Source organism: Colossoma macropomum, unplaced genomic scaffold, assembly GCF_904425465.1.
Source record: "Colossoma macropomum unplaced genomic scaffold, Colossoma_macropomum, whole genome shotgun sequence".
In the NCBI taxonomy this organism is placed as follows: Eukaryota; Metazoa; Chordata; class Actinopteri; order Characiformes; family Serrasalmidae; genus Colossoma; species Colossoma macropomum.
Genome location: NW_023494796.1, coordinates 31,948,079 through 31,973,122, shown reverse-complemented (window position 1 = coordinate 31,973,122; position 25,044 = coordinate 31,948,079). Strand labels below are relative to the sequence as shown.

Genomic DNA, 25,044 nt, shown 5'->3' with positions numbered 1-25,044 from the left:
TGGCTGTACTATAACATGAGACACTAACTAATAGCTGTCAAATTGTCTGTCAGAATCTGACTTCCTCTGCCAAAAAACTAAAAATGGCTCGTCACTGGATCTTCCAGCAGGACAATGATCCAAAACGCACATCCAGATCAACACAAATATGGTTCACTGAACACACAGTCAAGCCTCTGCTGTGGCCGTCTCAGCCCCCTGATTTAAAACCCATAGAAGACTAGGGCTGAGCTAAAGAGGACAGTGTTCAAGACGGGATCGAGGATGCTGGATGATCCGGAAAGATTCCATAAAGAGTAATGGTCAGACATCCTGCTGTGTTTACTCAAACTTTATAAGATGACAAAAGACAAGATTAAATGGTGGTTGTACAAAGTATTAAATGCAAGGGTGCCAATAATTATGGCACATGTGATTTTGCTGTTAAACTGCTTTAAAAAAAAAAAGAAATAAACATCTCTTTATGGTAACATTTCAGAAATTAAGGTATATATAGGTCAGTCATGATTAACTATATGAAATAATGCAATTAATCATGATAATCATAATTATTTTCATTGACAGCAGTAAAATCTGGATTTATGATATGATGTACTTAAATATATATATATATTAATATATATATGTAGGGTACGTTCAACTGGGAGGGGTCTGTCCCAAATCTTAACCCCTTATTTTTTTGTATTTTGTTTTTTTAATGTTGATTATTAAAAGACTTTTAAAATCACTTTTTATGTAAAGCTGAAAGATTTGGATTTGGATTGTTAATATGCTGTCCCAAGTTTTTATGTCACCACCGAAACACAGTTTTAGTCTGTAGGCGGGGCCTTATGTTAGCCACGCCCCTGCATTTTAGAGCTGGAAGTGAGGCTGCATCCCTGTCCCTCATGGCCACATGGTGAGCAGTTAGATCCCACTGTTTTGTAGTAAATGTGTCCCAAAGTCTGGAAATCAGTGTGGAACAATAAGAATCGTCGTCATATTTTCTGCAGTTCAGCACTTTTTGGAACTTTTTATGGAATGATTAATGATTTGTTTTTCACACATATATATATATAACAAAATTAAAGTACAGAGTCAGATCAAGATCGGTTAAATTCCCAAATGTGTTTTCAGCTCTGTATGTGTACCTATTCATACATATACATAAATATATATGTTAAAAAAACCCTTTACAAAGTCAGGACTCTCATATTACATTTTTCTTTGCACCTCTTGGCCTCAAAATGTACAAAAACAAACACAAGCACACACACAGAGAAAAAGAGAGAGGGAAAAGCTAAGAGAGCAGCTCGACAGATGCATGATGATATTACTGATCACTCAGGGCTCGAATTGTGCAGCTTTCTAAATGCCATTAATCATATGTTATTTAAACACCCCAGCGCACATCAATAGGCATTTCCAGCGCCATAAGGGAGGGTGGGCCGGGTGGGCTGCGGAGACAGAGAGGCTTGGGCCAGCAGTCTGTGAGCAGACGCTATATGAGGTGTCTGAACTTTAATTAAAAATGAGGACCATCTTCAATACCCATGTGGTGGCAAATCAATACAAGCAGAGAATAAAGGAGACAGACTGGGACCGGGCGCGCACACACACACACACACACACACACACACACACAATCTCTGAGGAATACGGGCAAAGATAGTCCCGGGGTGCTGCCATTTTCCACAGCTTTCTTATTAAATCACACACACAGAGCTTTAGCACAATTAGACCTTCAAAAACAAAAAAAAACAAGTTTGACCTTTTTTATCTCCTCTGGGAAGCAGGGAAAGAACACAGATTGCTCTGCGAAGTAGAGGTGTGCGATGTGACATTATCGTTATTGTGATTAATAACATCACAAAACCTTTTTCTGTGCATATCATGAATATTCACAGCAAGGAAAATACTAACCAAACTCACAAAAACCTGATTATTCAGATTCAGCACAACACGCTGAACACAAACTGCTGCACTAATATGTTCTGTTCTTTCCAGCTTCTTTCCACAGCGCCCCCTAGTGGCCATTCTGCCAGCAGAATGGAAACAGACCTGGATATTTTTAATTAATATAATGAATTCAAACATTTCCCCTGTAACTCTGTTATCAGATGAAGTCGTACTCTGGCGTCTCTCTGTGTGTGACATCTTGGTACTCTGTTTAGCTGCTAGAGAGCAATGAGGGCAGCTTTCTTAATTCCAAACAATTCTGTCCATCTTCCATGATAAAAATAGCATTTAAACGCAATAATAACAACACTTTTAGAAATGTTGACTTGTTTGACCACCCATAAAGACAAAAATAAAGACTTGTAGTCAGCATTTCTTAAACTGGGGGGCCGCAGAACAATTTCTGAAGTTGTATCTCTACTTAGTACTTTTTAATTTTGTCAGTTTGTTGAATCTGCTTAGGCCAATATCTAAATAAATAGTTTAAATATGTTACACGTTACTAAACATTATTAAAATAATATATACCTCACAGAAGAAAGAAAAAGCATTCTTAACTTTCAATGGAAGTCAATGGAACAAGAGTGTTTACCAGGTACTTCTGGACCATTTGGCCATTTCTGTAGTTCTGTTCATCATGAAATTCTAACAAAGTGCAAAAGGGTAACTGGACTGCTAAAATTATGAAAAAAAAAAAAAGAGGTTTTGATGTTTATGTTATTGGTCAATTGGACAAAGCCTCATATCTCCACTTTTGCCATTTTTAGGTTTTGTTCCAACAGCGGTGATATATATATATATATATATATATATATATATATATATATAGATAGAGAGAGAGAGAGAGAGAGAGAGGGGGGAGAGAGAGAGAGACAGATAGATAGATACTCATACATAAATGTATATGTGTGTGTGTTTACATATCCTCAACGTTGCACAAAAAGTCATGCAATAACCTTTTCTTTTTTTTGTAATTAGGAAATCTATACATATATATTCCTTCTTCGATTTTTTGTAATGATGATGATAATACATGTTTATGTATCAGCACTGGTATCGGATTTTGACATCAACACAATTCTCATACTGGTGCATTTCCATAGACATATATATCATTCACATTATTTATTTATATATATGTATGTATATATAAACAGATATGCAAGACTTTGTTATTGCATGTTTTTGTGCAATGTCAACACTGTATATGTATGTATGTGTGTGTGTGTGTACATATACACTGTTGACATTGCACAAAAACATGCAATAACAAAGTCATGCAATTTCCATAAACTGAAAATCTATACATACAAATATATATATATATATATATATACACACCTTCTTTGATTCTTTGTAATGATAATGATAATGTTTATATATCATGACTTGGATTTTGTCATCAGCACAATTCCCATATTGGTGCACTCCTAATTTCCATAGACATATTTATGACTCATATAAATGGTGTAGTGTAGAGGGTAACACCTCTGCCTTCTACACTGCAGACCGGGGTTCAGTCCCCCACCCGGGTAAACACCAATACCAATACCAGTACCAATAGTCCAGTCTTTGGGCAAGACTCCTAACACTACCTTCACCTCTGTCTGCCACATCTGTAGTGTACAGTCAGCCACCACAGACACTCCTCTGAATGAGAAAGACTCAAAACACACTTATAACAGACGCCACTGGGCAGAGGCTGAAGCTGAAGCTCCTGCCCACTGGTGTCTATTCTAACTGTCTTCTGAATCAGGGTGGGCTCCGGTCCTCTCCGAGTACAGAGGGGCACATCAGACTGACCGTCTGCGGCGACCGAGCGTGCGCTACAAGCGCAGCAGATAGAGTTGGTGCTGAAATGCGCTGGAGCTCTCCTTTAGGGCTGGGCAGTGTTGCGGAGCTGCATGGGCAGAAAAGGCGCGCTGCTCTATTATTAGTCTGCGCTGTGGACGGCTGCTATGAGCCCAGTCGCCCCCCTGCTATGAATCATGGGGCTCTTAAGGCCGGAGCACGTCCCGAATACCAAGAGCTCCTCATAAAAGAAGAATCTGTCCTGCATCCCCTGGTGAGACACACCCCCTCCCCTCCTCCTCCCCCCTCCTCCTCTTCCTCCTCCTCCTCCCTCCTTTCATCTACTCATAGTCCATCAAGCATGAGAAAAATACGAAAAGAGAGAGAGAGATAGAGAGAGAGAGAGAGAGAGAGAGAGAGAGAGAGATAGAGAGAGAGAGAGAGAGAGAGAGAGAGAGAGAGAGATAGAGAGAGAGAGAGAGAGAGAGACGCTCAAACAAAACCAGGTGTGTTGTGCACTGATTGGAATAAAAAGACCTGAGGGCAGAGAGAGAGACAGAAAGAGAGAGAGAGAGAGAGAGACTAAGAGAAAGAGACAGAAAGAGAAAGAGAGCACCAGTGTGAGAGAGAGAAAGAAAAAGAGGCAATAAAGACATAAATGAAAGAGAGCAAGAGAGGAATGACAAGAGAAAGAAAGAGAGGAAGAGAGGCTAAGACAGAAAGAAAGAGTAAGAGAGAGAAAGAGTGAGCAGTAAGAGAGACCGAGAGAGAGAGAGAGTACAGACAGAATGTGTGAGAGAAATTAAGAGAGGAATGGCGTAAGAGAGAGGGAGAGTGTGTGTGTGTGTGTGTGTGTGAGAGAGAGAGAGAGAGAGAGAGAGAGAGAGAGAGAGTTAAAGGAAGGGAGAAAGTAAGAGAGAGAGAAAGCTACTGAGAGAAAGAAAGAGTAAGAGAGAGAGAGAGAGCAGGTGAAGAAGTGTGGGAAGTTGGATCAGGATGAAGGAGAATGGAGAGATGGAGGGAGGAGTGAGAGGGAGGGAGGAGAGTCATCAGGAGAAAGATAAGCAGAGGAAGGGATGAGAGTGGAGAGAGACGCACATCACCCAACAAAGCAGACCTCTGTTTGTATATGTGTAAGTGTGTGTTTAAGTATATATGTGTATATATAAATGTATGTATATGTGTAAGTGCATGTATAAGTGTATGTATATGTGTATGTATAGGTGTATGCATAAGTGTATGTGTATGTATGTGTACATATAAGTGTATGTACATATGTATGTGTATGTGTGTGTATGTATAAGTGTATATGTATGTATAAGTGTATGTATATGTGGAAGTGTATGTATAACTGTATGTATAAGTGTGTGCGTAAGTGTATATGTACGTATAAGTGTATGCATATGTGGAAGTGTATGTATAACTGTATGTATAAGTGTGTGCATAAGTGTATTTGTACGTATAAGTGTATGTATATGTGGAAGTGTATGTATATGTGGGAGTGTGTATATAACCGTATGTATAAGTGTGTGTATAAGTGTATATGTATGTATAAGTGCGTGTATATGTGGAAGTGTGTGTATAACCGTATGTATAAGTGTGTGTATGTGTATGTATAACTGTATGTATAAGTGTATATGTATGTCTAAGTGTGTGTATAAGTGTATATGTATGTATAAGTGTGTGTATAAGTATGTATAAGTGTGTGTATAAGTGTATATGTATGTCTAAGTGTGTGTATAAGTGTATATGTATGTATAAGTGTGTATGTATGTCTAAGTGTGTGTATAAGTGTATATGTATGTATAAGTGTGTGTATAAGTATGTATAAGTGTGTGTATAAGTGTATATGTATGTCTAAGTGTGTGTATAAGTGTATATGTATGTATAAGTGTGTATAAGTATGTCTAAGTGTGTGTATATGTGTATGTATAACTGTATGTATAAGTGTGTGTATATGTGTATGTATAACTGTATGTATAAGTGTGTGTATAAGTGTATGTATAACTGTATGTATAAGTGTATATATGTGTATGTATAACTGTATGTATAAGTGTATATATAAGTGTGTGTATAAGTGTATGTATAACTGTATGTATAAGTGTATATATAAGTGTGTGTATAAGTGTATGTATAACTGTATGTATAACTGTATGTATAAGTGTGTATATAAGTGTATGTATAACTGTATGTATAAGTGTATATATAAGTGTGTGTATATGTGTATGTATAACTGTATGTATAAGTGTATATATAAGTGTGTGTATAAGTGTATGTATAACTGTATGTATAAGTGTATATATAAGTGTGTGTATATGTGTATGTATAACTGTATGTATAAGTGTATATATAAGTGTGTGTATAAGTGTATGTATAACTGTATGTATAAGTGTATATATAAGTGTGTGTATAAGTGTATGTATAACTGTATGTATAAGTGTATGTGTAAGTGTGTGTATATGTGTGTGTATAACTGTATGTATAAGTGTATATATAAGTGTGTGTATAAGTGTATGTATAACTGTATGTATAAGTGTATGTGTAAGTGTGTGTATATGTGTGTGTATAACTGTATGTATAAGTGTATATATAAGTGTGTGTATAAGTGTATGTATAACTGTATGTATAAGTGTATATATAAGTGTGTGTATATGTGTATCTGTGTGAATTTGTGCCCTAAAGCAGTTTTCTGTGTGGGGTTCAGTCTGCAGTATTCACACTATTCACGCACCCACAGATTATATTCATATCCTTCAGCTCTACTTCCAAAACTTCGCCTCCCTTTGAGGACAGAACAGAGTAAACATCACCTCTAATGTGTTGACGATAATCAAATAAATATCCAAATCATTCACAGTGATAAAGGACGGAGTGCAATTATGCAAATACGCTGCAACTTAATAAACACAGGATATTAAAGTAACGCCAGTTCCTTTTAGGTGGAAATATGCAAATAAATAATATCTACAGGCGCAACAACGATGAAGAATGAATTCTTAATGTACAAAATACTCCAGCAGGCCTCATACTCACTACAGAACTCAGACAGTAACGGGGACTGAGCTCATGGTGATCTAGCACCTACGAGAGACTCAACACACTGAGCTGTAATACTTCACTCCTGCTGAAGAACCTGTATTACTGACTGGCAGTCCTGTTAAAGAAGATCACCTGAAAAAGGCAGGTATAGAAAAACGCACTCACAGTATGTAGGGAGGGTGATATCAGCGATCTTCTTCTCAGTCTCCTAGCATTCACTGGTACTTTTTTTGTTCTCCACTTTTTTAGCATTAAACTCATGTTAAATTTGGCCCTTTATAATTTTCAAACGGTTATTTTACACAGCATAGCAACTTTTTTTGTTCAAAATTTGCAGTTGTGTAAAAAAACATATTTGCAAAGACGTTAAAAAAGGGGAAAAAGCAAAAAAAGATTAGAAAAGTATGAGGTGGTTATGGACTGTGATTTGGAGCTGCAGTACATCCCATTTTCACTGAAAACACCCCACTGGCTTTGATGTTGATATTTCTCCTTAGTTTTGATTTCTTAATTTGTGATTAATAGCCAAACCTCAGTCCACTCACTGGGCTTTTGGATTAGCGTCTTCACAACCACCAATAATAATAAACCTTACTTTATATCTGCTTCTTTGTCTTTGGTTTATCAGTTTGAGTTTAACCACTCACGTCGCTGATGCTCAGCCAAAAATACGGTCCAACCCATGAGCCAAAACGCATCTCTTCACTATTACTTTATTTTACAGCAGTTCATGGAGCAGAAACGAGAGTAAATGAGGGTCTGTAAAAAAGTGAGATGTTAAACAGGCACATGATGCTGACAGTTCAGCGCCGACGCGCTGCTAGTCCAATCAAACCACATTGGGAGCCACAATATTTTATGTCCATTTTACCATCTTGGCTGTAAATATGTCTCAGTATGTGCTGATGTTCTAGTATAGGATAAAAATATTATATATAAACAAAAACACAGGCTTACTCTGCTCTGCTTTAATCTTTAGCTCAGCTATAGCCGCTTTTCTCGAATCTCCAGCAGGAAAGTTTTCCTCAAAAGTTGAAGTTTTTCATAAAAAGTCTCAACGTTCGACTTTTTATAAGGCTGAAGTTGCTTCTTATTCACCAACTTCAACTTCCCATTCCACCTTAAATGATGCCTAAGGCACCAGAATGGAACCACTGCACCATTTAAGGTGGAACAGGAAAATTCGAACAAGAAGCTGGCGAATAAGAAGCGACTTCAGCTTCATGACTTTTTAGTGTTTGTCAGTTTCTCCCTGCAGATTAAACGTATCAGGAAACCAGCTGGAGTGATTATGAATGCAAATAAATCCATTCGTCTCCAAATTGTCGATGTTTGTCTTAAATCTCTCTCTTTGCTGTTGCGTTAGCTACTAGCTAGGAGAGATTGTTGTCTGTGTTGCTATGGTGACCAGCAGTCTGCGCTGATCTTCAGGGTTAAAGGGTGAATCAGCAGTTCTACATTAACTCCAGAGTTTAAGACCATTTATTGTTAAACTGTGTTGAACGATCAGCAGAGCTTTATTTTACTGTAAAGGAGGTTTATTTTATTTTTACCTACTAATCTGATTCAGCTGTGGAGCCGAAACAGGGCAGTAAAAGAGCTGCATGCAGCTCCGGAGCAGCATGTTGCCGACTCCTGTAGTAGAAGAAGAGGAAAGCGAGCTCTATTGACGAATCCCCTTGTTTCATCACAGACTGTGTTCCCAAAAGCTTCCATTTGGAAGTGGACAGAGACCCGCAGGTTTGGGCTGCACCACAGTTCAGCTGTGTGCTGCAGACCCGAATACAGGTGGAGTTTTCACATATGTCAAAGCGAACTAGAGAAGAAGTCTGGTACGTCCTCACCAAACAAAGCAGGTGTGAAAACACCCTAAGAAACCTCTCCATCCTCTTATTTCCACTTATGTTTTTTTGAGTTAAAGTGACGTTACTGGCCCGCTACGACTACCGCCTCCCCAGAACTCAGGTCCGCGGACCACTACAGGGGGCTTCCTGGACCACAGGTTGAGAAACCCTGCTGTGGAGTGAGACAGTCAGTGATGCAACTGAACGAATGATTCAGCAAACAGGCCATCAGAGAGCAAAGAGAGAGAGAAATAAGGTGAAGAGAGATGTGTGTGCTCTCTGCCGTGGAGACAGAGGAGCTGCTTGTTGAGTTCAGAGTAAATAATCTCTCTCCTTACAGTTTCAACTCAGCAGCCAGGACGTATTAAGTTCTTTCTCCAACTCTGACTGTGAAAATGTGAGTTTTAAGCCCATAATCATCCCCGGTTTGTGTTTCACCTCTTGGGCCTCGTTCAGCAACCGTTCTTATAAAGAAATTCCTTCTTAAAACCCATTAACACAGTTTCTGACGTTCACCAGTGTTTTCTTAGGTGGGATAAGGTAAAACAGAATCTACACACTCAAGAGCACAAAGGTGAGAACAGTTCTGCGCTTTAAGAACACGTCATGAATCTGACGCAGACTTTTTCTTAGGATCTTTATCAAGAACACACTTAAGAACAAACTTACATTGATGAATTTGTGCAGTTTAATTTGTGTTGTGACCGCAGGGAGATCTGGGATTCAGAGAGCTTTCCATAGCTGAAACTCATTTTGTGTGTGTTTTTAAAAGAGTGTATATGTATCTGTAACAAACATTCTTTATATTATTTAAACATTTCGTTTTGAGGCCTTTAAGTTCTTCTGTATTTTGGATGTTATTTGTGATCTGAACAGCTTCATTTTGCGCTCATAATGTTTTCTTCACCAAAGCTCACCAGCATTTTTCCGTCTCAACAACAAACCACCCAGCTGATTTTATCACTCCTAATGTTTTGGCTACAGTTGATTCACTCAAATTTATTCTGATTTATTCGGCCTCATGATGGCCTGCCTCGCTGGCATTGCCACAAACTCCACATCCAGAATCAACTGTCATCTTTGAAGATTTCTGCTTGTTCTTCCTACTCACGAATTAATTAGAGCACTATGAAAATCCTACACGCTTGCTGATGATGAATATCCATTTTAACAGTTTGGTTCTTCATGTTTTTCCTGTTTTTATTATTCAATCAAACGTGCAGTTCTACTCCTTCTACGATGCTTTATGGATGGTTTGAGCAAGAATCACCCGTAAAACACTGCAGGATCGAAGAGCCAATGCCCGCAAACCTGCTTGTGTTTTTTGATTTGACTCAAATTCTTTGTACAGCATTCAGTCAGTTTTTCATTGGGATAAATAAGCTGAGGCTCAGCTTAGCAACCACCTGGCATAACCTACCATAGCAACAGCCTAGCATAACCTTCATGTTGGATAGCTGTTTAGCAACACCTTAGCAACCACCTGGTATACTATAACAACGGCCTACCAACACCTTAACAACCACTTGGGGTATTACTACAGCAGCCTATCAACACTTAGCAACCACCTGAGATAGCACAGCAATGGCTTAACAACAATTAACCACCCAGAACACCATAGCAATGGCCTAGCAACACCTTAGCAACAACTGGGATTAGCCCAGCAATGGCCTAGCAACACCTTAGAAACCTCCTAGGCATAGTAAAGGCCTGGTAACATCTTAGCAACTAGCTGGAATAGCACCACAATGCCCTAGCAACACCTTAGCAACCACCTAGGCATGGTAAAGGCCTGACAACACCTTAGCAACCACCTGGAATAGCATCGCAAAGGCCTAACAACACCTTAGCAACCACCTAGGCATGGTAAAGGCCTGGCAACACCTTAGCAACCACCTAGGCATGGTAAAGGCCTGGCAACACCTTAGCAACCACCTGGAATAGCATCGCAAAGGCCTAACAACACCTTAGCAACCACCTAGAATAGCACAGCAATGGCCTAGCAACACCTTAGCAACCACATGGAATAGCATCGCAAAGGCCTGGGAACACCTTAGCAACCACCCAGGCATAATAAAGGCCTGACAACACCTTAGCAACCACCTGGAATAGCACCGCAAAGGCCTAGCAACACCTTAGCAACCACCTAGGCATGGTAAAGGCCTGGCAACACCTTAGCAACCACCCAGGCATAATAAAGGCCGGACAACACCTTAGCAACCACCTGGAATAGCACCGCAAAGGCCTAGCAACACATTAGCAACTACCTAGGCATAGTAACGGCCTCCTGGGATACCATACAACCTCCTAGCAACACCTTAGCAACCACCTGGGAAACCATATCAATGGCCTCCAGAAGCAAAAAGACAGAAGATGTGTCAGTGTCCACTTACTTTGACTGCACTGCATATTTACAAAGCAGAAGCAAACAAAATTTGCCTCTAATTTCTGAGGCTGTAGCTTGTTTGCATTTCATTTGCAAACCTCTGAGGGAAGGAAATAAGCAAAGAGAGGAAAGAGATGATGACATATGTGTTGCCATCCCCAGCTGATCAAAACATAATGCTGTAGTCCCTCTGCAGCAGCTTGACCTTTTCCATCTGAGCACACTGCTTTGGTGCGTTGCTTCTTGAACAGAAGCCAACAAATCATTTTCAGCCCTATTTTTGAGTTTTTGGGATTTGGGTACAGCTCAATTTCAAATGCCTCGCTGTGACCGCTCCGTTTGACAGATCTTCAAGTTCTGTCCTTCAGAAGGAAGATGACATTACAGATAACGATTCCATCTGTTAATCCACGTCGATGGTGGAGGAACTCTACGTTGTTTATCGATGCTGCTTCTTGAGGACATAGGTTGAGCACCAAACCGTTGCTGACGTTTAGCCTCATGACTTGCGGTCCGTTCAAAGGACCCACCAGCTCTGACATGATGAAGCTGGATCTTAATGGGCTGATGGGATTAGTGTGTTATGGTGAGCCAATTACAATCAGCAATAACAGATGCTGGCACAAGGCCTGTGGCATCTACAAGTCAGCTGTGTACACAACCCGAAACGACTGATCAGACCGCCTTCTGGCTGACGAAGAGCCTGGCATGAACTCAAGTGCTAAACTTTGTTTGATGTGTCCGTCTCCTTTTCTCAGTGAGGTTCTTCTTGACAGCTACACATCCTTTCAGACCCACAGCGCTGAGTCGTCTTCTCACAGTGGAAGGATGGACAGAAACACCTGAGGACCTGGCAGTTTTGGGGTCTACCAGTTCTTCCAGGTGTTTGTTAGGAGCCACATTTTCTCTGTAGCTTTTAATCATTGTGAACTCCAGTTTTGGAAACTCCTTTTTCCTCTTTGCTTATGAAAATGGATTATCTTACATCTAATCACCTCAGAGACATCTCTGCTAGCCACTTTAGAAGCTAATGAGAAAGACATTTGCAGCTGAGGTGAGTTTGGGTAGTTGCTGGTGTGAATGTTGGCAATGTCAGCGAGATCTCTGGGAGCAGCCTTTGTTGCAGCTGTAACTCACTGGTTTTAAGATTGGAAAGAAGGAAGTGGCAGTAGGTGCACAAAAGTAAAGAGTGGAGAAATTAAATACTGACCGATTTGATACTTTTAAGGTTTCTATGTCATTTTCTGGTAAATATGTTCTCTGTTTTTTTCCTTACACACTTTTTAAAAACTTGCTTTTAAAAGAGAATTTCACTGATTTTTCAAAATTTCTGCATTATTCAGTGTTTAAGATGTGGTTTGGTGTGAAATGGTTCAGATGTCTTTACAGTGGTGGTGATAGGAACCAGGGGTCACCATGACTACAACACAAATATAGACATTTTATTTACTATCCAGAACCACCAGTGAACCTACATGAGTCTTCTGGGTTTATATGGAATGTTGATGATGGAAAATAGTGATAAATATATTTTCTTTGGGGACTATTTTGTATCAGAACATCCTGCATGTATCCGTCCACCATGAATGTGCTTAAAAAAATATATTTTAGGTCTCACACAAAAGTCATAAGTGGATGTCAGGAGGAAATCAGTGGTAAGTCTTAAAAGCAGAACGGCCAGAGAAGTTTGCTAAAAACCTATATTAAAAACCCTGCGGTGGTCTGAACTGCTCTGACGGGCAGGTTAGACAGGTTAGAAAACAGGAAGCACTCATGCTCCAAAGCCTACCAGCTCACTTGTCTTTATTGATGATATGACTACTGACAACAGCAGAATTAATTCTGAAGCACGCAAAGGCATCACAACTGCTCCGATCCAGCCAGACGCCTCAGTGGACGGCGTATCACCTTACAGCAGAAATAATGAGCTGAAACACGCTGCTAAACCAGCTATGAAATATTCTTGACTGGCCAAGTCAATCACCCTACCAGAATCCCACTGGGTGTGCATTTCGTTCACTGTATACGAGACTGAAGACAAACAGCCACACAACAAGCAGAAAACGTCTGCATTACTGAATGATGGAGCATCACCAGCGAAGATACGCAGCAGCTGGCGATGTTTACAGATTGTAGACCTCAGGCTGTCAAAGATAGCAAAGGATCTGAGACTGAACATGATATTTTTAAGACAAATTCATGTTAACTGGTTTACGGATGCACTGAGATGTCAGCCACCGAATGTTTTTTGGCCGAAAGTGGGTGAGTTTTTGGGTAAAAGATAAAAAAAATATTTTGGCCAAAAGATGCTAAGTGCTAAAGAGGACTACAAAAAATCAAAACCTAATCTGTAACCAATTATTTGAATAGTTATAAAAATGAAAAATGGGGTTCAAAAATGCTGTTTGCTCCCTACACGTTCCTGCGCTGGTCAGCAGAGGAGTTCAAACAACTTGAGCCGCAGTAGATCAACAGTGAAACACCAACGCGCTCAGCTGTGTTCGATATGGTCTTCAACTTACACGCTTTTCAGAATTAACTGATTTCACTTCATTCTTTAATTTGATTTAAAACCTTACAAAGTAGCTCAAACTTTTTGGAAATAAACTTTTTTTGAAGTTGTTACTGCAAACGTGTGTTCTTTAGATCCTGCTGGTGTAGGTTCATGGCTGTTTATTTTCTAAATGACGAACACTAATTTGACTTGCTAATAGCACCCCCTGCTGGAGAAACCTCAGACTGCTAGGCGGGAGTTCTAAATCCACATCCATGTGCTCTGCTTATTAAAAAACAAAGGGGTTTCCTGTTGTAGTAGTGGGATCACTCTGAAATTCAGTTTTAGATTGAGAACTATATTTTAACTTTTAATGTTTAATATTTTTTACCAACCAGTTTAAAATTAAAATAGTCTTCTATTCTCTCAGTTCTGTTTCCCAACACAGTGATTATCACTTCTTTTTAGTCAGCATTATTATATTCATTTCAAAGCAAAAATAAAGTGTCTTCGTGTACATGCAAGAAGCCTGTCTTTCGGTCCCGATTTCTGGTTTCGATGAAAATTAACCAACGGGCAAATGTAGAAGCAGCAGGAAAAAAAAACTTCAAATGGAACAAAAGGTAGAGAACTTCACTGTAATGACTCAGGAAACTACTGAGTAGAAAGGAAATGGAAATGGAGTAGAACACGAGACAAAACGAATAAAAAGAAAGGGTAAAAAAATAACATTTTGAGATGGGAGACTGAACTGGCCCTAGGATGTAACCAGGAGGCACATCATTTCTGCTGGGTCAATTAGCAGCCTGTGATTAAATTGGGGGAGGAGGGAAATTAATCCTCCTCCTCTTCCTTTCCCACTGGGCCTAGGCGTCTTGAAGTTGGAGATTTAGGGGACAGAGAGAGAGAGAGAGGGAGAGGGAGAGAGAAAGAGAGAGAGATATGGTCTCAAGGCTGTAAATCTGTGTACTTGCAAGGCTTTTATATCATTGAGTAAAGCCTAACAGCAAATGCACAAACCCCCGCCGAACGCAGCGTTAAGCAGACGGGCATTCGTGCTGCGATACACATACATATGCAAATATTACAAAGATTATGAAGTCAGCACAGCAATCATTTTTATTCGAAATAAACTGTGTAACGATGGTTTGACATCCTTTTAAGCAGCGTTGGCTAACACACCTTCCTTACACTCTCAAGTTGCTCTCATGCTCAATGCAGTACGCGCAGTGAAACGTAAACACATAATCAAGCTTGTTAGCCAGGCAGCTACTGTTACTGAGGTAAAATAAGGGTCAATAAGAACTAAAGTGTGATAAACTGTAAGGTGTGAACACTGTGAGAGCGCCCCCTGCTGTTTATCAGAGCGTCACCGCTCCCCAGTTTCAGTCTCCATTTCCCAAACGCTTTAGCCGAGCGCGCTAACGTTACTCCTACTAATAAACAGACACACGTTCAGCTCCGTCTCCTCATTATTCACCACCATCACTGTAATATTTCATCATCAACATTAACACACGAAGGTAATCAGAGGGGCGGTGGAGATCGAGTCTGCAGCGTCTGAGATCTTTAAAACGCAGAGTTAGAAAAGAAAATCATCTCACAGTGAAAGCAGCGTTTTACAGTAGAAATAAATGGAGCTCATTATGCTGGTAGTGAACTATGCTGCTGACACAGCTGCCTAAAAACCATAGAAACGGACCTTAAACAGAAGTGAGGACCCTGTTGGGGTTCATCCTAAAGTTAGGACAGGATTTAGGAGGTTTAGTCTAGTTAGGATGTTTGTGTGATGCTGTTTTCTTATCTGGAGTTCATGATGAGATTATGAAGGTAGGAACTGTTACTCTGGAACAGATACTGTCCGAAACTCAGTCCGTACTGAAGTCGTCATCTAAACAGATAAAATTTCAGTCTTAAGAAGTTTCTGTAATACGGCTCCTGGACAAACCCCTTCTGATGATGCATTCTGAAGGTGGAAGGAAGTTCTGAAAAAAGTGCTTTGGGGTGATACATGAGGGCAGGATGGAGAAGTTTGTGTGAGTAGAAAGAAGCTCAGCAGCTAACGTTATTGCTAGAAAGCCAAAAATCAAAACTGGTTGAGGTGTTTTTTTGTTGCAAAGTGCATTACTGACCACTTTTTAGACTTTCCTTTTTTCCCCTAATATACGTTGCTGAGGGTGAGCTTTATGCATACAAGAAATATTAATGCTATATTATGATCAATACCACCTTTATAAGAGAAATAAAAAGGCGTTTTGTACATCTGCTGTAGTATAAAATAGTATATATTCAAAACTGTTTACAGTGTTTTGGAATGAATCCTTCATTTATCAGGTTCTACGCTGACTGGATTCTTCATCACTGGATTTCTTAGGACGGAAGGGGTTCCAGTGACTGTACTACAAACAGTGCTAGTCTTAGGCCAGAATGTCCTTTAATAATACTTCTGTTATCATTACGCACAGCATGTGCTCTTCAGTACATTAACCTCTTTAGTTATTTTATATACAACAATACCAAAGTTCGACTTATGCAATAAGACTAAGTGTAAACTATTTGTCAAAAGGTATTTTTAGATATTTTATTTAATATTTTAGAGAAATGTGTGTATAACAACATTAGAATATAAATGTTGCAATAATTATTTACATTCAATTCTTGTCGAATTATCTGCCTTGAGATTTTTCAATAAAAAAAAAATTTACTATATAAAACATTTTATGCACTTGTTTGCAACATTATATGAGCTTGTGACTATTTCAGAGACTCCAACTTTTCAGCAAATTAATTTGTCTAATACTTAAATGCTAATAGCTACAAACCTGTAAGGCTGACGTGGGTCAAAAACTGCCTGTGATGTGTCATAATTCCTCAGTAAGAAAAGGAAAAGGGAAAAAATACATGTTGGACAAGACTACCAAACACAGCTCTACTATTGGCTACTATTTGATTTGCTCATCAAGTTGAAAACATCTAAACTTTAGATGACTCAGCCTCAACGTGTTTTAATGAGCGTCTACATTGCATTGCAGTGGAAACGGTGCGTTCAAAAGCACAGCGCGTTCAGTGTGAAAACAAAAGTAAGGCGCCAAAAAGCGTTCTTGGGAGCGAAAAAGGGACAACAGCTCGTTTCATTCAAGGGCCAAATCAGAGAGTTGGAAATAGCAATAGAAGAATCACCCAAACAAGTTTTCAAGAGATGGTTCTTTTAAAGGTGTCACAGCAGAAAACTGCACTAACACTGGCATAATTGAATAAGGAGAGTTTGGTAGATGGAACTGACACACCGTGAACCTCAAATGCAAATCCTTCATTTGCAAAAGAGGCTGATAAAACAGGCCGTAACAATCTTGACTCAGGACTCACGTCCCCAAAATTTACATATGACAACGGAACATCAGCAATGAAAATGGCAGGCTGTGTGTAGAAATGCAGCTCCAGGCTGTGAAGGAACGTCGGCACTTTTCATTCCCTTCACAAGAACCGAACTGTCAGGGGCTGATCATCTTTACACCAGGCTGAAGGGATTCCTTTTTGCAGCTTCGTTATCCAATGTTCAGTTCCACCTTAAATCCCACAGCTAACAGGCGTTAGAATGTAACTGTAGCACCTTTTAAGGTGGAACTGAAAATTCCCAAAACAAGCTGGAGAACAAGAAGCCCACTTCAGCTCCTTAGATCACTTTAAGTAAGGAGGAACCTAAATTAATAGGAACTTTAATTCAAAGTTTAGTTTGCTCTGGACGTCACTACAGACCTACAGCTTGGACAACATCGAGGAGCTTCGCTCTGCGGTTGACCCTGAAGAGGCTGAAGAGACGGAGATGCAGTTCCACCTTCATTAACATCACAACCCCAACAGCAGCCTGTAAGCAGCCCTGCTGTGAGATCTTATCAGCTTTCTGACGGTTAAAGCAGATCATCTTAAACTGAGAGCTTCACAGTGAGATAACAGCTTTAACTCACTTTGGCGTCGAGATCGAAAGTGAGTAGCTAGTGTAGGTAACGTTCGCTGCTAGCCAGCTCCAAGTAAATAGCATAGCTAACTAAACAGTATGAGGACCAACTTATTTACACGGAGGCTCATTTTATTTTCCTGCCTGCTTCTATTTTGACATGTTTTGACCTGTGTGAGCCATCACAGTGCCTCGCTGTAAACCAGCCAATCAGATCAGAGCTCATTAGAATATTCATGAGCCTCAAAAAAGGTAAAACCCGTCCATCATTCTAGAACCAAATAACAGGGCTGTAAAACCAGATGTGGGCATTTCTCACCCTGAGCAAAGTCACACACCTTCTATGAAGAAGGTATAGAAATTCGTTCTGTGGCATCTTTAAAAACCCAAGTGAAACCAGTCAAACTGAAAGTTCTTTAGAGAACCAAAAGTGCTTTTCTCCCTTCGTCGTGGCTCCAAAAAGCCTTTCTGACACCTTCATTCTAAGGGTGTAACATATGACCGCAGAATTCAGAAATGTTCTCAGAAAAAACGCAGCCTGGAGAAGTGTGAAAGTGACTCTATGGTAAGGCACAGACCACAGCCATGCACCTCGCACCACGGGCATGATTACGGCTCTTCGCCTCAGAGGCTGGAACACCCTGAAACCTTCACCTCCGAGAAGGCCCGACCAATGTCAACAAGGCCGTAAATGTGTCACAGCACCAGGGCCCTTTCAGATGCCATGAACGGTGCTCAGGGAACGCAGAGTTCAAGGTGGAAGTCAAAGTGAAGCAATTAGTAGCCCCTCCACTCGGCCAGAGACTCCAAACAAATCCACACGGCGAATTCAGCCGGAATTCAGCGGAAACATTTACGGCCATCGCCTTGATGTGAGGTCAGAAGCTACATTTGGTAATAGAGGAAGATATGCTGGTTTGAGATCTAGGCTTGGGAATAAGGTAAGTGGGAAAAAGCAAGACCTGAAGCTGGTTTAAATAAAACTAATATCCACCACAATACATTTAAAGCCAGTATAATAAAAAATAATAATAATAAATCACCTGTAATAAGAAAAGGAACTGATTTCATTCATCCACAAAGTTTTGCAAGCTCACCGTTGGTGGATTAAAAGAAGACCCTCTGTCTTAACCATGTGGTATGACAAAAATAACTCATGTAATTCATGATACTATCTACAGTGTTCATATCGCTGCTGTGGAGCGAATCCTCGTATCTCCATTTTTTGTCCTTTTTTAGTTTTTGACATAATTAAACACCTGCTGTCCTTAATATTGTGTACTGGCCAGCCCTACATTAGTGATGTTGACTGAATAGTTATACAACTAGTGTTCGTTCTTACCACTAACAATTTTGATTATTCGCTGAAGATCACAAATGTACGGCTAAAACTGATTGGAGCTGCTAAGGTGAGACTGGCTTAAGACTCACTTTGCAGTACAGAACCTGCATAATTGGTGCCGCAGTTCTTGTCCTGCAGGGCTTCTATAATTGGTCCCTACCGTGTGAAGATTTTGTATAGGAGTCATACAAAGTTGGCTCCAGTATAAAACTTCTGAATGCAGCAAACCAAACAAGCTAAAAAGTTGCTCTTCACGTGTCCAACAAGCTCTCCTAGCATGATTGTTTTTAGGAGTTGACCATCAAGCTTGGACGGCTAAGTTAGCTTTGCCTGCTGAATATGGCCCTGGCTGAATATTCATTTCTCGGGAAAGTGTGGCGCTGGCTGGAATAAAAAAGGAAAACAGCAGAGCTCCTCAGGTTAGAACTGCTTGCTCTTGCATTTACTTTAAGCGCAGTCAGCCGTGGAGTTGTTATATGGAGTTTACATCTCGGCCCGTTGTTTGAATTAAGAGCGAGTGGCCACCTCGGCACAAAGTGAGGTGATAAATTAACCGGCCGGAGCCTGGACAACATTGCTGCTCCATACGGAGCCCATCACTTAGATTCCATTAGGTTAATCACGCATAATAATAACACATAGCCCGGTGTGATAAATCACCCGTCTCTGGGGCAACATGAGTAGGATAGGATTGGCGGGATGACTGGTATTGGAGTCTAGTGTTTCAATCAAGGCAAAGACAAGAGGTCAGAGTGAGAATAAAGGGAGTGATTGTGTTGACGGGTAAAGCGAGAGCGATAGAGAGGGAGAGTTGATGGAGTGGGGCAGGTCCCGCGAGCCGGGGGGCTGCCACAGTCTTCTTTTTGATAGGCTTCAAGTCTTCTCGCCACAACAGAGGGAGCATCAACAGCACAAAGACTTTTTTTCAGGCGTCTCTCGAAGCTTCTCTAACAACATGGGGTCAGAACAGAGCCAGAAAAGCATTACCAGCCTCGAGAGTTTGCCAGCTAATTATGAATCCCCTTTAAAGGCAGCACTCATCGAGCAGGATTACAGCTCCGGCGAAGAAAGAGAGACAGGGCGACTTTGCCACTCAATTGTGCATTATTTACTAATGGCATCCTAGAAAATTGCTCAGAACTTGACAGGCAGCAGGATGGATTCCAACACTTGCTGGTTTGCAGCTTGATATTTTTCAAATTTTCAGCGATTCCAGGCCGGCAGGCACTGCCCCGTCTCGCTACCTCTTCAGCCGAGAACCGTGACGACGCTCGCAATCTAGTTACCCGCAACGGCGGCGGTGAAAAATGGACGACATTAACGAGAATCACGGCGCAGTCGATTTTTCTTACTCAGATCCGATGGTGGGCAGCTACAGTGTGCTGAGGGAATCAAAATACAGGCATTTATTAATGAGCGCCCAGGCTCAGATGTATAAATAGGTGGCAGATAGGAGGAATATATATCTTACTAAGGCCCCCTTGAGCCACTTATGCATAGGCCCATGTAGGCAGGTGAGCGATGAAGGTGGGCACGCCAGCATGAGCAATCACAGGCCAACACCCAAGAATCACAAAACATTACTAAGAGTGAGGCGCCAATCAATCATGAGGAACATCTGGAGCTGAAGAAACCTGCAGTGCACGTCTGAGCAAAGTCAACAGCAACACATCTACCTTTACCCCAGATTTTTCATGTACTTCATTGTTAATGTGGTTTAATGTAACAAAAGTAGTCATCGTTCATTTGTACATGCCATTTTCCAATGACTGATGTTCGTAAATGAGCTTTGTTCTGACTGGCCACCTTGTTTTATGCCTTATTCAGGAAGTAATCGGGCCTGAAACACTCCATATAACTTCGATGTGAATGGGCGGGGCTAAAGTGTTGTAGGCTGAATAAGCCGGTATTCGTAAAAACGTGTCATGACATCACAAAAACAATGAATTCGGCTTAGTTTTTGTATACAGACTGAATGGACTGGGAAATGAATGATGTGTTTCAAAACTTTTACAATGATTAAGTCCTATTTATTTCTTTTTTAAATGAGGAGAATTTGGTTTTCCAAGATATGGATTTTACGTAATGAAAGCCTAACAAAAAGCAGACTGCTAAATATGGACCATAATACGCTGCATAGCTTAAAAAGAGTAGCAGCTTTCATATCCAAGCCCAAATTTTGTCCATACTTCTGTCCATTTATAGATATCAGTATGTCAAACAGTGTAGAAAGTACAGTAAGTTCATTTGTAATTACTTAACATGGTTTGAGGCAAGCGTGTGATGATTTACGCATGTAGTTTGCATGACACCAATTGACCCTCATGGCTTTCTAGGCCTTCAGCAAAGCCTAATGATTGACATATCTGAAATATTTAATTTTATTCATGTTTATTGTATTTAAACAGTGTAGAAATTCTCTTGTTTATTAAGCTTTCCTCACCTACTCAACAGAAAATTATCCAATCGCAGGTTCTTTTATCCCTGGTATATAAGTACATACAGCCAAGTGGGCTCTACCATTGGTTAGGCCTTCAGGAGCTGAACAGAAAGCTTTGCATCTCAGAATAACCACTAAAATAAGAGTGAAATCAACCATTCGTGTTTTGATTTTCAATGGGTGGGAACAGTTTCTTGGGAAAAACCTTACGTCATTTGCAAGAAATGGAAAACAAAGAAACAACTAAAAAAATAGAATGTCTTTTCAAGCTTGAAATATTCATGTATAATCTGGAACGACCAAAAAATGTTAATCTACAGGCCGTTAGCTTTGCACTAACATATAACTAGAATTTCATAGGAGCTCGGCTGGGCGACATGACAATATTTATCAATATCATGACACATTATATCATGATATGCTTTTCTGAGCATATTATGGATACTGTCAGTGTGTAAAGAACACAAACTGCATGATTCACTACAAAGAGGGCATCATTAGTCCTGTTTAACTGGAATTACTGAAGTACAGGATGTTAAATGTTGAATACAGATCACTGAACTTAGCTTTCAGTAGTATTTCTTAAATCTGGCACTATTGGCTCTTTTTTTATCTGTTCCAGCTTAACAGATGTCAGAACGAATCCATATTGTGGCGCTTTGTGTATTGTGAAAAGTTGTTGACTGTAGCCCCATTTTTGCCTGAAACGGCGCACCCAAAGTAAAAGGGGGCGCTGTTCCCATATACTCTGGGCTACGGTCATCATTGTGGTATTGTTTGAAAGGAAACACTCAACAGTCAGAATAACTGTCTGAATTACTGACTCTAGAACGGAGGATTTCCTCCTGACTCATAGATCTCTAAACTGATCTCTGACTCTTGCCGTGTTATCAGACCACATGTTGTGGATTATGGTGTCTCTGTGGAGGCGGTGAGGCTCTGAAGGTGAGGACACACAGGTTTGTTAGCGTTTGCTCATTCGGTGCCGATCCTGTAAATGAGGCGATCGCAACTGCTGTGAGTAACGGATCATAAAACGGTTTGTGGGAATCGAATCCTGAGACATTAAGCTTTCTGACGGTGTACTGCATCACCGTATTGCTGGACGATTTGTTGCATAAAAATGATGTGAAGTGAACGGTTTGACAGAAGTGTGCTGGTACTGATACAGTAATCTAGATATGGTTAAAGTGCTGTGATATTGTATTTCTGCCATATCACCGACCTCTACATAGGGGCGCTGGCAGAAATCAGCATTATGATTTTTTTTTCCTCCCTTTTTTGTCCCAGTTTGATATTTATGACCAAATCTGAAGGGCCAGCTCTAATATTCATGGCAAAGTGAATTGCTGAGATAGAAGCTCTCATTACTTGTCAGCTACATCAGCCTTTTTGCTCCACTGCAAAGCTAAAGAAGCAGCCTTCCTCCACCACACACGTCTTGGCTGATTGATTATATAGTATGCTGGTTAAGAGGAAAATCGTGAACATTTTGCTAGACCTTTCCCATTAATTCAGGTCATACATTGCTTGCAGAACTGCAGCCAAACCACTCTGCTTCGACTTCGACTTGCATGAGGAACACTGCTCAGTGGACTGCAATTCTACCCTGAACTCACCTGATAGCAGGGGCTTGAGGGACTGCTAAGTCAAGAAGAAGACCATGTCCCTTTACGACGCTGCTGGGGCAACTTCTGCCCTCCCCCTATCTACCCCCCCCCCCTCATTTTAGCCCTTCGGACAGTGCACAGCAGTCTCTTTTTATGACCCTCTCGAGTGTGCAAATCAATGCTGCATTTGCTCCGGCACATACATACACACAAATTCTTGTATACTCACCGTGTACGTGATCACGGCCAGCATGCCAATCAAGGTCAGGGAGCTGATCGAAAAAGACAGGGCATCCAGGCCATCTGCGAGTGAGCGAGCAAGAGAGAGAGAAGGAGAGAGAGAGGGGAAAGGTATTAATGTGTGGACACAGTGGTTTGGAGCTCTGCAAACTATTCAGAACACTGTGTACCCCATGGGGAATATCAGAATGCACCCTTTTGTTTGCCTTTTCGTCCTTCCTACTTTGAGGTTATCCTGTAAGGATGCACCAAAATTTCAGCCACCAAAAAGGGTCAAAATTACACTTTTGGTTAAAGGCTAAACGAGATATGAAGGTTGAATGTTGTGAAGATTACACAGACCTACAATAAAGTGCCTTATAGACCAAAATCTAACACTTTACCAAAACTTTAATGGTAGCAAAAACGAGAAGCGCTGTTAGTTTCGTTCAAAGGAGGCGTGTTCAAACAGTTTGAGAGGCAGCGGATCAACAGTACAACTGCAACTACTGATTATTTTGCTGGTCTAATCTGTTGATTATTTTTATTACTCAATTAGTCAATGATTATTTCTGTCATGCGCCCTTCTCGGCTTCCTGTGGCCATTACTCCTGCTCCTGTTTTACCTCACCTGTGAATGTCACCCTGTTGTCCGGTCTCGGCCTTAATATAGGTTCCCATAGCAAATTAAAATAATGACCCATGAAAGATGAAAATCACTGCTTTTGGAAGAAACCCTCATATCTCCAAAATGGTAACTTTACAGGAGAAGGAAAAAAAAAAACATATTTAACTTTTAATGTAAGTCAATGGAATCAGAATTTTTACCAAGTAATTTTGGGCCGTTTCTTTTGGTCCATTCACCATGAAATTTACACACAGTATCAAGAACAACAGGCATTTTCAAATTATGTCTTAATTAAGCTTAATATCTTAATTAAATGTATTAGTAACATTAATAACATGTAGTCACATAATTTTATATCGACTAACTATTGCAGCCCTGATCAACAGTAAACATGTCAGCCGTGTGGATCTATTTCAGTTTCTATGAGGGACATTAGACAAGGGATTTGTAATCACTGTCCATGCAGAGTATCAAGAGGGATTACAATCACAAAAACGTCTCCTGTACTACTTAAATACATGACGTCCCCCTCGATTCAGAGAAACAAGCAGCAGAAGTAGAGAGGAAAGTCCTTGGCCACATGCTGACGTTATAGCCGAGGTAGGGCGGGTCCTCAATAGGACTGACTTCTCCTTACTAGCCTACTGGTCACACAAAAGGAGCAGTCCTAATGAGGCGGCATGGTGACGTCACCAGAGCGGCGCCAAACTACTCAAGAAACACCCAGTGAACCTGACAATTACGAAATTAGTTGTATCAGGTGTGTTTGAGCAGGTAAATCACCAAGCTGTGCTGGACACCGGCCCTCCAGGACCAGAGTTGTGTAACCCGTAAATTACATTAACAATACAGTTACCTATTAACAGATACAAAATCCAGGACTGGAAACTGGATTCAAGGTCCAGATTTGAAGACCTTTGTTGTCAGAGACTGATGTGGGGTCACTATTAGGCAAGAAGCAGGTCACTGTTCCCCTTTTTCTTGCTTATTAATGAAACATTAAGACATTTATAAAATCTGTATAAGAAATCTTGTATTTATCGTTTCCGTTTCCAGGCGAACATGTCCTACTGATACTTATTTCGGCACATCACTACTATCCTTACATCTCACGTCAGAGTGGAACACGGATCCATTTTACCAAACAGCTGCTTTTAAATGTGTGCTATGTTTGTGGGCCAGCACTACTGACTTCGTGTGTGGGCACGGGCATGTGCATGTGCAAGTGCATATGCAGAGAGAGAGACAGAGAGAGAGAGAGATAGAGAGAGACAGAGAGAGAGAGGGAGAGGGAGAGAGAGAGGGTGAGAGAGAATGAGAAGGAGTGGGTGTTTTTCAGTGGGCCTCCATTGTGTTTG

At 40.6% G+C, this 25,044-nt stretch overlaps 1 protein-coding gene across 1 annotated transcript in view; it reads right to left on the bottom strand.

Moving 5' to 3' along the window:
• lmbrd1 (LMBR1 domain containing 1) overlaps positions 1-25,044 on the bottom strand; it is a 203,421-nt gene that overhangs the window by 86,302 nt on the left and 92,075 nt on the right. Inside the window, exon 9 of the mRNA XM_036583441.1 lies at positions 23,069-23,142. Coding sequence (XP_036439334.1) covers positions 23,069-23,142 — 74 coding nt within the window. The remainder of the gene's footprint in view (positions 1-23,068; positions 23,143-25,044) is intronic.